The sequence below is a fragment of the Chamaea fasciata genome, unplaced genomic scaffold (assembly GCF_029207755.1).
Source record: "Chamaea fasciata isolate MVZ Bird 193981 ecotype frontalis unplaced genomic scaffold, bChaFas1.0.hap1 SCAF_8, whole genome shotgun sequence".
NCBI lineage: Eukaryota > Metazoa > Chordata > Aves > Passeriformes > Sylviidae > Chamaea > Chamaea fasciata.
In genome coordinates, this window is record NW_027094093.1 from 38,815,568 (window position 1) to 38,832,508 (window position 16,941).

The 16,941-nt window shown below is 48.4% G+C and overlaps 1 protein-coding gene across 1 annotated transcript in view; it reads right to left on the bottom strand.

Annotated features, from left to right (window-relative positions):
• Positions 1-2,709: 2,709 nt before the first annotated feature.
• The window catches only part of CCDC148 (coiled-coil domain containing 148), a 51,369-nt gene continuing 37,137 nt past the window's right edge, over positions 2,710-16,941 (bottom strand). Inside the window, exons 12-16 of the mRNA XM_066190503.1 lie at positions 13,480-13,620; positions 12,130-12,248; positions 5,405-5,522; positions 3,745-3,885; positions 2,710-2,940 (exon numbers count right to left, since the gene is read on the bottom strand). Coding sequence (XP_066046600.1) covers positions 2,794-2,940; positions 3,745-3,885; positions 5,405-5,522; positions 12,130-12,248; positions 13,480-13,620 — 666 coding nt within the window. The 3' untranslated portion in view covers positions 2,710-2,793. The remainder of the gene's footprint in view (positions 2,941-3,744; positions 3,886-5,404; positions 5,523-12,129; positions 12,249-13,479; positions 13,621-16,941) is intronic.

Below are 16,941 nucleotides of genomic sequence, written 5' to 3' on the forward strand. Positions count from 1 at the left end.
GACCTGCCCCGGCGCCGGCAGAGCTCCGGCCCCACGGGATTGGGGTTATGGGCCCGGCCCTGCCCGGCACACGGACCTGCCCCGGCACCGGCAGAGCTCCGGCCCCAGGGGATTGGGGCTGTGAACCCGGCCCTGCCCGGCACACGGACCTGCCCCGGCGCCGGCAGAGCTCCGGCCCCACGGGATTGGGGTTATGGGCCCGGCCCTGCCCGGCACACGGACCTGCCCCGGCGCCGGCAGAGCTCCGGCCCCAGGGGAGCGGGGCTGTGATCCCGGCCCTGCCCGGCACACGGACGTGCCCCGGCACCGGCAGAGCTCCGGCCCCACGGGATTGGGGCTGTGGGCCCGGCCCTGCCCGGCACACGGACGTGCCCCGGCACCGGCAGAGCTCCGGCCCCACGGGATTGGGGCTGTGGGCCCGGCCCTGCCCGGCACACGGACGTGCCCCGGCACCGGCAGAGCTCCGGCCCCACGGGATTGGGGCTGTGAACCCGGCCCTGCCCGGCACACGGACGTGCCCCGGCACCGGCAGAGCTCCAGCCCCAGGGGCGCGGAGCGGCCCGAGCCCGCGGAGCCCGCCGTGCGGGCGCTGCCGGCCTGAGCACGGCTGGAACCGCACGGGCAAGATCCGCACTGACAAGTTCAGGCTGAGGAACAGAGCTGCAGGTTCCTCACTCCTGGCTCCAGGCGTCGTAAGGGACTGTCCTGTTAGGGTCACTCCTGTCCACAGCCGTCTCCCTGTGAGGAGAGCCCTTTGCTTTGGGCATCAAGGCAAGACCTAAGTAAATGGCATGAAAAACGAATCTGTATTTGTGACCATTATTGTTACTGGTATTACAAAGGCTGTTCAGATTTTCGTTCCTACAGTATTTAAAAATGCCACAAAGAGACACGTGCCAGAGTTTGAGTATGAGAGGGACACCACAGGACCCAACCGTGGGCAGCTGAGGACCTGACCTTCAGGCACTGGTTCACATTAAAAACGCTTTTCTCACCACCAAAATTCACAAATATGTAGTTTATCTTGAAACCAGATAACTTAATTTTCACAGAGAAGTATTCATCAACCTTTATAAGAGTAGGATTGAGAGTGAACTGCCCATGCTTCATCCTTGGCATAAAGACAGCTGAGCTCTGAACTGCCACCCCTACCCAGCCAGACCCACAAGGCAGGGCTGCAAGAGGTGTGGGTTGAGAAGCCTATCCACCATTAACATTTTTTAAATTACTACTTTCATGTGTGTAACTTGGAAGATTTCTTTTTTATTGCTTAAGTGTAAAAAGATTCTATTGAAGAAAATCAGTGTCATTATAAGCATCTCCATTTCCCAAAGGGTTCTGATCAGCTCTTGTAACCAATGCTAAAGTGAGGGTTGTGAATTAAGGCGAAACATCCATCTCCTTCACACAGGAGCAGGAAAGAGGTGTCTGGCCAGGCTGGGGAGCAGCCAAGGGGTCTGCAGAGCTCTCCTGGCATGAGCAGCCTTGGTTGTGCTGTGCAAAGTACCCTTTTACTGGCCTGCATGTTCTCCACGCTCCACTGTTAGATGAAAATCCCCCCCAAATCCTCATTCTGGCCTCACTCTATCACTAAAGGCCCTGACTTATCATTGCACTGGGGCAGCCCAGACTTCTGTAGACTTCTACTCAATCTCTACCCTGAAAAATGACAGACGTGAAAACAACCACAAGTCTCTGCCAAAAAAATCTGTGGCCACTATTTCAAAACCAATGTCTGCTTCCCTTAAACTTTCTTTTTCATTAACACCTTGGTGTTTATAAAATATGACAACTATAATCACAATTTCAGTGGTGCAAAATTTTTTATCTTGTAGATCTGCTTTTAAAGGCAAGGGAAAAATCCACTGCCTAGGTCTGGGATGATGCCTTTCTGGGAATTGTCTCACAGCCAGTCTGTTCCCCACAGCAATATCCAGCCAGCTGTGAGGTGGCCAAACGTGTTTTAAAAATAACGAGTTACCCCAAAGGAGATACCAAAATAAAGAGCACAAATACACACAGAATTGTAATTTTAGGACAAGCACACAGAGGCTGAGCCCAGAAGACATCACTCCCTCTGCTCAGGGCAGGCTCTGCAGCATTTCCCCACTAAACTCAGCTGCAACACTGGGATTGTGCTGCTCCTGGGCTGACCCTGTGCTCACCCTCAGGAGTCTGCCCCGCTAGAAAATAAAGAAATAAAGATCCCAGCTCTATTTATAATTCATACTGGAAAACTAATCTGCAATATGAAATTGTATGACTGGTTTGCAGTAAATATGATGCAGCAACTTGCCTTCTAAATATAGACAAAGGTTTAAGTCTCATCATAATCAAGGGATATTAGAAACACTCATGGCAATGAAGATTTTATAACTGAAAGAACCAAATTCTCAAGAAACCTGTAAAGAAAATTGTGGGATTTATTCATGTAACATAGTAAAATCTAAAGTAACTGCTGTGCAAAGCTATTTTGGACTTCTGCCGCCAATTAAATCCCAAGAATTCCTACTCAAGGTGCTGCACATCAGACTGTGCTGTGTGTAGGAGTCCTTTAGCAAGGTGTCCCAGCTCCCAGTGGAAGGGGCCAGGGGCAATGACACTACCCCAGCACACCGCAGCCCTCCAGACCCGCAGCAGGCAGGTGAAATGTGATTGCAGTGCTTTAGGATGGCTGCGCACCTGGGAACTCGGCAGTGCTAGGACACAACCAAAGGGAATTTGTTTACGGTTTGCATACTGTGGGCCAGACCAGACCCCTGATGCTCCTCTGGCCCCCAGATGAGAGGTGCTCTACATTTTAAAAGCTGTAGACTCCATGTCTCTTCTTGGAAGCTTTGGTGGTGGAAGTTTTGACAGAACCTCTCTGGCGTAAAGTGTTTTATGCAGTCCAGCTTCTCGGAGAGCGAGCTCGACACGGAGCCTGGGGTCAGAAATGACCTGTTAAAAAAACCACAGAAATGATCAACAGAAGCCAAAAAGCTCCCTGAGGAGCTGCAGCCTTCCCTCATGTTCTCCATGCACACAGCCCAAGTGCAGCACACACTCCAACCTCCTCCTGGTTGTTCCTATAGAATCCAAGTGCTTCAAAGGCCTTTATGATTTTTCTCACAGTGTTGCCTTGTGCTTCCATGGCAGCATCACTTCCATTTGTCAGAATGACAATTAATCCCAGGGAAATTACTTCTGAAATTTGTCAAAAGATTATCTGACAAAATCTGTAAGCCTCTTTCCAATCCCTGTTCCACGGTCTGCAGTGGGACTGCACTGGAAGTACAAGGAGGAGTGACATGTCGCTTCCAGAGCATGTGTAAGTTCGGATTTGACAGAACCTCAGACGTTGGTCAGATTTGGGGAATTTTAATAACCAAACAAAACCCACATCTTTCCATTACCAAACCGAGAAGCTTTAAAATGTCTTAAAATGGGAAGTGCTGGACAACTTTAGCTATAGACATTGTTAGATTTCACCCTATTCAGTGTCAAAAGAAAGCCTTTACACCACAGAATTGTACCACAGCTCTTCTCTTTTTGTAAATAATTTTCAAATTCTGGAGTGGGAATGATTGCAAATGCATTGACTGAGCAGATGGGGAACAGTGAGGGAATCTAAAGACATCCAGATGTTCCCTGCGTGCGTTTGAAATTGAGGGAGCAGTCTCCTCTGCAAGCTGAGTGCCCTGAAACACGAGCACCGTTAGTTGAGTTCCTGCTCCACTGACACAGCAGGATCACACCCGTTACCTGCTCCTCACTGTAGGTGTGCAGCCTGAACAGGGGCTGCTGCAGCTCAAACTCCTCCCGGGCCCCAATGCCCATCCGAGCTTTGGAGGCCACCGTGTCAGCCACTGCTCTGGCCGGATCCCGTTGTGCAACGATGCCAACCTGGAGAGGCGACAGGAGAGTGACAACGACTCTGTCTGTGCAGAGCTAGGGGAGAGCAGGTCACTCTCAGTAACACACCCCTTGGAACATCATCATTCACTGTCTTGGAGCCTGACAGAGGCACAGGCTCCCAGCTGCACAGGCGGCCTGGGCGCTGCAGGGGTCTGTGAGAGGAGCAACAGCACCCTGAGCTCCCCAGCAGACACTGACATGAGCTCCAGTGGCCGACCCAGTCCCTACAGGATCCAGCAGCCTCAGAATTCTGCAATACCCGCAATTCCTGCAAGTCCAGACTTCCTTCTTTTTCTTCCAATGGAAACAAAACTCCTCAGGGTGATAGTTCACAATTTTCACAGAGTCGTGGGCAACAACATTGAGTGATATGCCCCAAATAATACAACTCTGACTTTTTTCTGAAGTGCATCTGCTTTAACTGTGTAATTTCCTGTGGCTAGATCAATATCTAAGGCTCCCAGACACTGTATTGTGCCAGAGTTAATATTTTTTCATTGTTTACTTTCTTTGTGTTAAAATATTCAGATATAGTTTGAAAAAATACAGAAAGATGCAGGAGCAAAATAGCTAAAGTCCATATGAAGAATGGCTCAATCCAGAAAAAAAATACTTTAAATTGCATATGATATTTTTTTCACCCATCTCTTTAATAAAATGTCATCTTGGTATTTACAGGTTGCCCAAACCCTCAGGCCAAATGACTTTAGTGAAGATCTTTCCCCCCTCCCTATACAAACAATGTACATACTTTATGAAGCAGCATTTCATTAGTGTGAAACAGAGAATAAATGTTGGTCAGAGAAGAATAATGAAGTGGGAGCATCACCATCCCAGGCAAAGGCCCTTCTAGAAGCATTTTCTACTCTGGCAAGAGAATTGAGTCAGTGGGAAGGGCTCAACAGATCATGACTACCAACCAGCCTCTTTGGAGGAAAAAGCAAGGAGATTACATACAGAAATGTAAATTGAGGCAAAATTACTCTTCCAAAGGTCAGCAGTAGAGAAAAAATAACCCTAGCACTACTTTTACTATGACATTAGCAAGCATTAGTAAGATTTTATGGATGTCTTTTTAAGAGTAATGTGCAAAAGTTTCAGAGATTCAAATGTCTCTGAAGAAAAGTCATCCAAGGTGTGCAAGTTTTCAGAATTTAAAAAGAATATAAATTACTCATAAATCTCGCCTAAGACTCGAGGCAGACTTAAGGTTATTAAAACAAACAAAACCCAGAAAAAAATCACAGAAGAAAAATCACATCCAAGCTGGAAAAAACCCCCTCCATCTCCTCTGGGATATCAGCAGCTCCTACGGTCCAATTTAATGTCATAATGTTCCTGTTGTCAGAGCGACAAAGGACACAGGATTTATAACGGGAGAGGATTACGGGCAGTCAGCCCGAGGGTGCCTTTTCCCGCGGCCGTTTATTCGCCTTTGGGAGACGGCGGTGTTTCTCTCAGCCCTGGCCGTGTGCTGGCAGAGCCCCGCAGGCACAGCCCAGCCCACCTGCTGCCGGAGCGCTTCCAGCCGCTTCTGCTGCTGCTGCTGCCGCCGCGCCTGCAGCAGCGCCGGCTCCTTCCTCTGCTGCCGCCGCCGCTCCAGCTGCGCCCGTCGGAACCGCACCCTGCGGGCACGGGGAAACGTGTGAACTGCGCCCTGCGAGGGCAGGGAAACGCTGGGATTGACCCCGAGGGCACGGGGAAACGTGTGAACCGCGCCCTGCGAGGGCAGGGAAACGCTGGGAGTGACCCCGAGGGCACGGGGAAACGTGTGAACCGCGCCCTGCGAGGGCAGGGAAACGCTGGGATTGACCCCGAGGGCACGGGGAAACGTGTGAACTGCGCCCTGCGAGGGCAGGGAAACGCTGGGATTGACCCCGAGGGCACGGGGAAACGTGTGAACTGCGCCCTGCGAGGGCAGGGAAACGCTGGGAGTGACCCCGAGGGCACGGGGAAACGTGTGAACTGCGCCCTGCGAGAGCAGGGAAACGGTGGGAGTGACCCTGCGGGCACAGGGAAACGCTGGGATTGACCCCGAGGGCACAGGGAAACGTGTGAACCGCGCCCTGCGAGGGCAGGGAAACGCTGGGATTGACCCCGAGGGCACGGGGAAACGTGTGAACTGCGCCCTGCGAGGGCAGGGAAACGCTGGGATTGACCCCGAGGGCACGGGGAAACGTGTGAACCGCGCCCTGCGAGGGCAGGGAAACGCTGGGAGTGACCCCGAGGGCACGGGGAAACGTGTGAACTGCGCCCTGCGAGAGCAGGGAAACGCTGGGAGTGACCCCGAGGGCACGGGGAAACGTGTGAACCGCACCCTGCGAGGGCAGGGAAACGCTGGGAGTGACCCCGAGGGCACGGGGAAACGTGTGAACTGCGCCCTGCGAGGGCAGGGAAACGCTGGGAGTGACCCCGAGGGCACGGGGAAACGTGTGAACCGCGCCCTGCGAGGGCAGGGAAACGCTGGGAGTGACCCCGAGGGCACGGGGAAACGTGTGAACCGCACCCTGCGGGCACAGGGAAATGCTGGGACTGCACCCTGTGAGCACAGGGAAACGCTGGCGTAGGAACATCCGCGGACGGCAGGGAGAAGGAATTCTGCTGACTTGAGATATATTCTAGAATACGTGGCTTTACTGCATGGGTCGTGGGTAAAAAGGGCCTTGCCTTCAGCCACCAGCCTTGGCTGAAGGGAAGTCCCAGAGAGAGCGGGAGAATGAACAAGGGGGTAAAAGCTAAGAGAGAAGGGAGAGCAGGGAATAGAGCTAAGAGGCATGAGCAGACAAGGAGCTAAGAGAGGAGCCGGGATAAGGGAGGAAGAAGAGTGGAGACAAAAGGTAAGAGAGGAGGTAAGAGCAGAGTGAAGAGAGCGAGATCCTTCTTACAATGCATTATATCTCCTTTTGTGATGAATATTCTAATTTACAGTGACCAACCAATACAAGACACAAAATCCTATAGAATCTACATATAGCCTATAAGAACGACTACATTACCATACTGTGTTATATTTTAAACTCTAAAAACTACTCTTTAGACTTTTCTGTTTTGCTACATTGACCTTGGGTTCCTTAGCTAGCAGAAGGGTATCATTCCATCAAAAGGGATTCTCCTTCAGCTGGCCAGGCTATTATTTCCAGGTTATAGAGTAACTAAGACTCGGTATCCTACAACTCAGAGTGAGCTCTCATTTCTATTTTGATTATAGGTTTCATATTTTCAGAATCTTTTGCTAAACAATCATATTTATAAGGTCTCCCTGATTTATCTTCCCCAACACGCTGGGACTGCACCCTGCGGGGACAGGGAAACGCTGGCCACTGGCACTGCCACATCCCCGTGCTCAAACCGCTCTGAGGGTCTCCATACCCACCTCAAGGTGCCCTGGTGCTTCATCCAAACACCTCAGAGGGGCGTTTCTCATTTCCATGTGCTCTTTTTGTTGGAGATTTTTGGTTTGGGTTTTTTGGGGAAGGGGAGTTTGGGGAGTTGTGCTTTTTGATCTGTTTCTCGGTGCGTTTTGGTTGGTCAGTTGTTCTTTTAAAGAACTTGGCTAACTTTTCAGATACCGTGTCTAGACCACAGATTTTCTCTAGCTGGCTTTTTATAGCCCTGGTACTCTTTTTTTCTCCCCCATTTTCTTTGCCAAGAAGAAATGTTCTCTCACATCTGTGTATGGCAGAAGAAATCTTTCCTAAAACCCTTTCCATTAGATGAAACACCTCACTCCCAGTCTTGTCACTGGAGAAAGAAAAAAAAACTTCAGACTTACGCTCTTCTTCCAAAGGAAGAAGCTGGAGGTTCATACCAGTAACTCCAGAACTTTACCCACAGCACAACTGTGCTGCTGCACCTTCACTGCAGGCATTTTCAGACTATTGTGCAGAGGCTGCTCCTTATGGAGCTAGAGGTATTTGTTGGGATGTCACTTTTAGTTCTACAGCAGTTGCCAATGCCATGCTTTGAATTTGGAGAACTACCCTCCTTTTGCCCTTCAAATCTGAACTTGCCTTCAGAGAAATTGAGACGAGGCAGCTGCTTCAGCTACAATAAAACATGCACAGTTATTTTCTTACTCTCCAAATTTTAGTAAGCTCAAAGGAGTATATAACTTGTGCTGTAAACTGCAGCAATCAGAACTAAACCTACAGTTCTGCTGGTGGCCAGCAAAGACCTCTGTGTCAATAACCCAATCACAATGAGCAGCACAAACAAATTTATCCCCAGAGTGTGGTACAAGGCTGCCCGAGAGTACCCCAGAGAGGCTTCCAGTTTCTCACGGTGTCCAGTGTAGTTTAGGCAGAGAAATGCTACAGCAGTGGTGCTTAGGGGGTCGTTCTGTGCCAGGGAAAAAGCCTAATCTGCTTTTTATATGGAGAACATTTAATGAAAAGCAGGTATTCATTTTTTAATGAAAAATGACAAAAGTTATACTGGAATCATTTCACTCTGCTGAGCCGACTTTTGTGATACACGTTTTAAAACACTCCAGAGTTATCAAACATGAAATCCAGTACTCTGGAGGCTCCTGTGCAAAGCCAAGAAGGAAGACTGGGGGGCTCTTGGCCAGGTCTAGCTTCAAGCACTTTGTCTGCCCCCTGGCAGTTTTCCTGCACAGGGGAATACCAAGCAGTACTAAACTGAAGCATTCTGTGGCCTTTCCCTGCCCAGTTTGAACCAGTCCAGGTGATCCTGGCTGATTGCAGGCACGGAGCAGCCAGGGAGAGCAGGGAACAGTCAACTGCACATCCCGTCCCTAAGTTGGAACACCCTTCCAACACGTTTTTATCCTTGGCTTCCAGTGTTTAGTCAAGCTTTGATTTCGCCCTATGGCTTCCAATGTTTGATTTTGCCCTATCCACATCTAAATGAAGTTGTTCATTCTCTTTCGCTCTATTACACCTAGCAACATCTCAGCTACTGTTTCTTCTACATAAAGGTAATTTTATAGAAAACCTCAAAATCAAAATAGCTTAATGCTCAGTTTTGCTTTTAAGCACCACAGTAAGTAAAATTTTAATAAATCACCAGCTGGCAAATGAGCGTAACTGATTAGTTTCAGTAAAGGTGCCTTTTGTAGCATTGCCGGTACGCATTTGTGTGATTTTTGATAAACATATTTTCATTAAAGCTCTGCTTTCAGACGCTGTCTCATAAATATTCAATAGGAAATAATGAACTACCATGTCAGGAGAGCCCAGGAGAGTTTCAGGGGAGTGTGTGAGAGCTCTGAGGTGGGATGAGGGAGGTGAGCCCCACGGAGCTGCTCTGAGGGCACGGGGGAGATGCAGCACCCACATCCCAGCCCTGGAGAACAGAGCCCCAGGCAAACAGTGGCCACCACTGTCCCCGTGGGTCACTCTCACCAGATCCTGCCACATAGCCGTCCTTGCCTTCCCCTGGAATCTGGGAAGGTGCTGGGGTAGAACACGGCAGGTGTTTCCCACTCGCTGCCTCCCTGGACAGCAGGACTGTGTCAACCTGTTTCCCACAGGTAGTCAGTGCAAATATTTGCACAATTCCATGCCAATTTTATTTTCACCCCGCACGAGTAATGCCAAATCTATTGCTTTGGGAGGGGACGGACACATTCTTTTAGAACATGATGTATTTTCAAACTATTTCCTGCCCTCAGGGACCTGATGGAGAACCTGACTAAAATTCACTGCACAGGTGAAAAAGGAGAAGAGGACTGGTGGCAACAAACACTTGCCTTTTTGGATGCTAGTTTTTGAAGCACAGTGAGACTTAAATGCGAGTTTAAAAGAGGGTTTATAATTTAGTGCTCCAAAGACACAGCCATGTGGAGCGGAGACATTCAGCATAGCTGAGTGTGGGATCCCGCACGTACAAAGCAGGGACTGCAGCAGAGGCACCTCCTGCCCCACACTGCCCTTCCCGTGGGGCACCAACCCCTTACCCCCTGCAGCCCCACAGCCGTGCCAGGAGAACAGCGCTGGGCTGCCCTGAATGCCAGCCAGCAGAGCACACACATGGATCTCTCACCTGCTGGGCTTCTCTCAGCCTGTCAGCTACTAAACCCTCCACGTTTATTAGCAGGAAAAAGAGAACCACAAGTCTCTGCTGCTTTCCTTTTCAAATGTGGCCAGCCCAGACCCTTTATGACAACACAGCAATAATCAGAGCTCTTGTTCAGACACTTTAGTCTCAGTTCCCAGGCTGAAGGAGTTTAAATCTGCAATTTCTGCGTTATCAGCAAACACAACCAGCAGTAAGAACATCCAGCAGTCAGGTAAGGCACCTCCACCCTGCCTTAAGGACTGGACCACTATCGGCAGGCAGCACCAAATGAACAGAAGAAAGTACAAAAGAAGTATGATTTTTGCCTAAATCTGGGGGCGTTTGACAGGACTGGGGCAGATCTTGCCCCACTGATTCTTGTAAGCACTGTTTTACAAATTTTGTATGAAATGACTTGGATAAAAGAATTAACAGAGAATAGGTACTGGGCTTGGAGCAGAAATCACAACCCTTCCCTCCCTTTTTCTGAATGCAGAGAACATCACTTAATAGGATTTCTTGCTGATTTCACTGGTCTCACCACATTTCATTTGCTCAACATCTGTGGGCTCTTACACAAAGTTTCACCCACTGGGCTGAGGCATGTGTGGGTCAACACAGCCTGGAGACAACAAAGAACTGCAGCTGCCCAGGAACATTCACAGCCAAACGCTGAAATGCCCAGTCAGTCAAATGTCTCCACTCTCAGACAGGAGTTGTAGAAATTTGAACTCAATCATTTGAAAGTTTGCATCCAGTTTCAGGCGCCTTTAATCCCTTACTTTAACCTGGTCAGAGCTCTGGCTATTGCAGTTACAAAGTAAGACCTGAGTAAACAGAACACCACAGTGACTCTGTGATAATAGGTTTCTTTTTCATCAACAAACCCAATTAGTTAATTTTAAATTAATTCAGTTTAATTAAAAGCAATTCAGGGTAAGAGCAGAGGGTTTTTTTCATATTTATTATACCTACTAGAAACCCTATGCACTATTCAGGCCATCCCCTGTACTTGGAATAGTCAGTCAGCTCGTTTTTCCCTCTCCAAGAGGCCCTGAAAATGTGTTGGATCAGAAGTGTGGTACCAGGCTGTGCCACGTTTCCTGAGTGTTCTGCAGAGACTCAAACCCAGTTTCTGTGCTCTGACAGGTGGAACGTGCCAGCACACTCAGCTTTGCAGTGCTGCTCTGGGACATGACGATGCCACGTGTGTACCTGAGCCTGGACAGTGAAATGTTTCATTTTGTGCAGTAGGTCAGTTCTGAGTGTCAGAATGCTCGACATTTACTGACTTCTGATTCACAATAGCCTGAAGGGGTGATTATTCCCTCCCAATAATTCAAATACATGCGTTCCTTCTCCTGTGAGCTAAAACCACTGCAGGCATGGCTAAGGAAAGGTAGAGATAGACTTGTAGCAGAAGGACACAGACATTTAAATTAAGTTGTCAGCAAGGTGTCCTAACGAAGTAATACTCAAGTAGTGTTTCCCACAGAATCCTTAAGACCAAGTTTAATATTCTAATGCCAGTGGCACTTTAATCCTATTTTAATTGCATTTCTGGTCCACACAACTTGGTGCTTCCTCTATGTGAAAGGAGTCAGGCTGTGCTTTGAGAGCTGTTACAACCAGGCTCCACGCAGGGGTTTTATGTTCCTCTGACAGAATATTCCTCTATGAAATCAGTATTTCTTCAACAGGCCATGAAAGGTCATCTTGTGCTACAAAGACTTGGCAATTCGAGCCTGAGCAGGCTCAAGCCCTAAATCCCATCAAACAAGTGAAGAACATCTACAGCTAGATGAGCAATTTAGGACTCTCTAAGACAACAATAAATATCTTTGAGTCTGTTAAGTGCTGAATGTGTTCCTTCCACTTGCTCCTCAAACAAACCAAACCTGATTATAAATCATTGTGCAAAGTGAAGTATAAAGGTCTTATTACTCAGCTACATTTTATGACTGTTTAGTGCTTACAATGGTCTGAAATTTTGATGGATGTGAATTAATTCAAAGTGAAATAAATTGCATCTGGGATACAATCACCTAGGATGCAACCTTACTATACAGTTTGAAGCATTTTCCAAACATAAAGGGAAAAAATATACCTTTCCTCAATTTATTCTAAAAAACAAGGTCAGGGGATCAAAGCAAATTAGATTATAAGAAAATCCTATTGATACCATAGGTATTCATATTTAATTTCTTTTACCTTTCTCTGTCTTTGGCTGCTTGTTCAGCCATTAATTTTCTTAATTCCTCCAGATGTTGTAGATCTCTCTCCTCCTGCTCTTGCCACTTGAGCTCTTTCTCAGCCCAGTATTTTTTCAGCTAGAGTTTGAACAAACACAGCAGACAAATTAACACTCATTCCAAAGCCCAGGCAGCGAGAACAAAGCAAGTAAGAAAAGCATTAAGTTAGAGATTCCAATTTTGATCCTTTTGGAATAAAATGTCTGGTTTAGAGCACTACAAGCTAACCGAATAAATATTTACTGGGAGAGAAAGGGGGTGTGAGGCCCCCACAACAAAAGTAGTAAAATCCGACTGTGAAGACTAATTTGAATATATTTTTCCACCACAGTCTGAAGTCTAGCACTTCCATTGTGCTTGCATTCCCCAGAAAAGCAGCTGCAGTACAAGGTATCGGCCCTTTTAAGGATCTAGGATGTGAAATACTCCAATGAAACACAAGACCGCCGACCCCAAACAGCTGCTATTCTGTCTGTGCATAGGCAGAGGGCTGCTCCGTACAGACACTACACAGAAAGCGAAAAGTGCGCACAGCCAGAATATTTACTGATAAAATGAGTATTGGTGGTGCTGGGTCAGCACTGCCTCCCCAAGCCTCTTCCTTCCCTGTGGTTTCAGAGCCACCTGCCTCTACAAACACCAGTGTACAAAGGCAAATAAGAGAAGCAGCAGCAGAGCTACTCCTGACCTAAGCAACAAATCCTCTCTAAATGTCCCTCTCTGCGGGCTCAGAGGTGAAATCTCAGTGAAAGAACCACACGGATTTTTGCCGTGGCACTAAAGTAAAAAGGCCAACGCAAACACTTGTGACACAGGGTGGTTTTCTAAAGCATTACATCCACTAAGTGCATCTCTGAGTTCCTACTGAGTTGCACCCAAGCCATTTCCCAAGGAGGCAGCAGACGAGCCCGGGGAGCTCTGTCCCCCGGGGGTGTCCCTGCAGCCCGTGCTGTGCTGCAGGCACAGTGCAGCCAGGCTCCTGCTGCATTGCAGCACACAGCTGCAGCACTGGCAGCTCCCAGGGCTGCCATGCTGCTGAAGCAGACCTGTGCAGCCAGACCCAGCCTCGTGACAGAGACACAGCAACCTGCTGAGGCTCTTTTTTCTAAGAAATGTGATAGAGTAACATAACTGATATGTCAGGTCAGGCAGCTTTAGAGCTAAAACGGACAGGAGCAAGTCCTGAGTAACCATTTTCCCATCTCTACACCAATACAGAATACTTGACAAGCGCTATGAGATCAGTTATGGATTTTAGAAGCAATTGTAGACATTATTACATGCTAAAATGTATAAAAGTTTCTCATACTTTCTCTTTATCCTGAGCTCTACGAATGGTTTCCTGCTCTCTCTGCAGCCTTTCCCTCTCATCTTCCTTTTCTTTTCTTCTGGCAGCTACAGCAGCTTCTAGTTCAGCAGCTTCTTCCTGCCGTGCTTTCCACTGTAGAACCTGGAAGAAAGAGTTGAAGAGGCAGTCCTGCAGCAGACTGTATCGCTGATCCTGCCCAGCTGAGACTGGGAAGGAAACTCCTGTAATCTGCTTACAAAGTAAGATTTATAATCTTATCAACAACACAAGCATTTAGCTTTCTGCATGTTCATGTGCAGTTCCCAACTGATGGCGTGATATGCAATAAAATCACACGTGAAAAGGTTTTAGGCAAAATTGCTAAAGCCATCTCAGTAATTCACGTCTCCCTTCAGCACTCAGAACCTGGGAAGGGACGGAGGCCAAGGGTGACAGAGCAGAGTCCACGTGAGCCTCCAGCACAGGCACTCCTGTGCCAGCCCCTTGCTCCCCCCAGGGCTCACTGCAGGGACAGGGTCTCCAGCTCTGTCACCAGATGGTGTCCCCAGCCTGGGAGCCCTGCCCAGCCCCTGGGGGTCCTCATGCCTGGCCCCCTGCCCTGTGGGGACAGAGGCATGCTGCCTGTGCAGCCTGGCAGGGCAGGACGGGGCCACGCTCCCTGCACCCCTTCCTGCGCCACGCTTCCTAACAAAACCTCTGAGGGCGGCACACACCACCACCCCAGCGTGCCAGAAATCCGTTCTTGACACGATCCTGGCTGTGCTGGTTAACAGGACGCCTTGTCTGCACACCTGGCCACGGGCAGTGCCCCACCTGCAGCGTCCCAGCCAGCGTGGATTCACTCAGAGCTGTCACCAGCAGTGTGTGCTCGTCTGTTCCACGCTGCTTCCTACAGGATTCAGGAGGTCTCCTGCGTGTTGGCTTGCCAGCTCCTTTTGTAATGGATTTGTCGAGCATTAACAGAACCCTGCACTCCTCTAAGGAACGAGCGTTGCAGCCATTTTTCAGCTGGTTTTCTACACTACAGCGCTTTAATACAAAGATATGAAAATGCTTATGATTTTTCCACCTTTGCTGCATCTCACAGGCTGTGTGTGCGGGGTATTAATTCTTCTGGTTTGTGCTTATAAAAGATGTTCTTTTTACAAATCCAGCACTCCCCATGGCCCAAGGTTCTCAGAGAGCTGCATCTCTGAACGATGCTGTGCTTGCCCTGCTTCCTGCTAAAATAACAATTACACTTTTTTCTTTGCAATACACTGAACAATGCTGAGACTTCTCGCGGAGTGCAGGCAAAGTGATAACATGAAAATCACCTGAAAATGCAGAGGGTGCAAAGAGGACAGAGCCAGGCTCTTCCAGACGTGCCCAGTGACAGGAGGGGAACACCCGAAATTCCAATGCATTCATCACTTCCCTTGGGAGGCTGGAACGTGCTGGCCAGGGAGGTTGTGGAGCTGTTTAATCCTGGATCCACCACTGTCCTGGGTCACCAGCTGTACCCGGCCCTGCTTGAGCAGGGCTGACCTGGGGTCTGGAGAGCTCCCTTCAGCCTCAGCACCCCAATCGAGCTTCCCACGCACTCAAATCGTGACACCAGGGCTGCCTAAATTGAAATCTTCGTGTAGCAATTTTGCCAGCAGCCTGCTCGTGCAGTTTAGCAGTTCAAGAATCCAAAATAAAATGCTAAATTGTTTCAGTTACCCTTCACTTGCTACGCTAATGAACTCAAAAAGGAACGTTTTGAAAATGAGTCACAAGAACGTGCAATCCTTTCTACCTTGCTGCTGAAACAGACTGAAGCAAAACCTATCTAGAAAGCTTTAAAATCTAACGACAAGCAAACAGTGAATGAAATCTGCTAAAAGCATTCTCAGATTGGAGCTGGGATAAGCTGTAGGAGCATTTGAAGGAGCTTTAAACTTCTGTAATAACATCACAGATTTTCTCAACTGATATGAGGTAACAGATTATGTAACAAAAAAAAATTGCTTTTTGTAAGCCTGGATTTCCCTACATCCTGCTGCCCACTCCTTTCAAATGCTCTCCAGTACCGAGGTCAGTGCCACTGGGTGCAGCTCACGACGCAGCTTCAGTTCCCTCCGTGTGTGAGACCTCTCCTGATCCTCCAGTGGTCTCCTCTGGACATCCATCTCTCTGTTAACCAGGGACTTGTTTGACTGCAGCCATTCCTATGGCCAGGCCATGAATTGGTCTCAAAAGAAGTTGCCTTTCCCTGATAGCTCGGGGCTGGCAGTGCCTGGAAATGCCCCTGGAGAAGAGAGCAAGCCCTGCAGGGAGCCTGGGACAAGGACGGCTGACTGAAGGCAGCAAATCACACTGGAGCAGTGAGCAGACACAGACACTAGTCTGCCCTGAGGTCGTCTCAAACCTCCCTGTGCCCCCACTCTATTAGCAGCAGTTTGTGTGGCGTGTGTGACACCCCAGCCTGTGCCATGAGCACCCTCTGGGGCTGTTCCCTGCACCTCCTTCCTTACGGCCTCCTGACCCAAGTCAGAAATCAATACTGGGGCGCAATCCAGATTTCTGACAGGTTAGGTACAAACAAATGAGCATAACCAAGCATCAAATTCTGAGCTTCACGAAGCCGACAAAGCATTAATCACACCAGAGTGTTCCCCAGACAGGAGTGACAGGCCAATAACTCAGTGTGGATCTCCACTCCTGCCATGCTCCCTGCTCTGCCCTAAATCACTGCTAACACACGGATTTACTCAGGGGGTAGAACACGCTTTCCATTTTTTAATTTCAATTCTGAATCTACTTTTTCACTTTATAGTTAGGATTTTAAACGTCTGAGCCCAAGGCCAAGCAGGAACATGGGTAACAAGGATACCAGAGGAGAGTTTCACTGCACCATCCTTGTTCACAATACCCAGTTATTATTTTCTGTATCCAGCACATGATATTAGTTTAGATTATCCCTGCTCCCTCCCACGTTTGTTTAATCCATGCCCCATTAGGGCAAAAGAAGAACAATTTCCTTTAAAAAAATTTATAATTGTGACAGAAAAGGACATAATTGCAACACCCCCCCCCCAAAAAAAAAAAAAAACCCAACCAAAAAACACCCAAAACAAAACAAAACAAAAAGATACATTGGTAAAAGCCAGAAAAGCAATGCTTGCAAAATACGTATAAAATGTGACCATGACTCTGTAGACTGGCCTTGTGCCATGGCTTTTCCCAGATGAAGAGTTGAAATCGTATGGGATAAAATGTTCCTCATGGAGCAGAGGTAGAGTGAAGTGTAGGAAGTACCAGAAGTTCGACATGAACCAGGTGATTCAAATACCAGAATAGTTCACTTTTTAAACCCCATTTGAACATTAAACCCCTCTGTGCCAGAGCAGTGGCAGTCTCACAGCCCAGATCACTTTGTGTGCCAGGCAGGGGAACCCAGCACCGGGGCTGGGAACCTCTGCAGGGAGCATTTCCTGC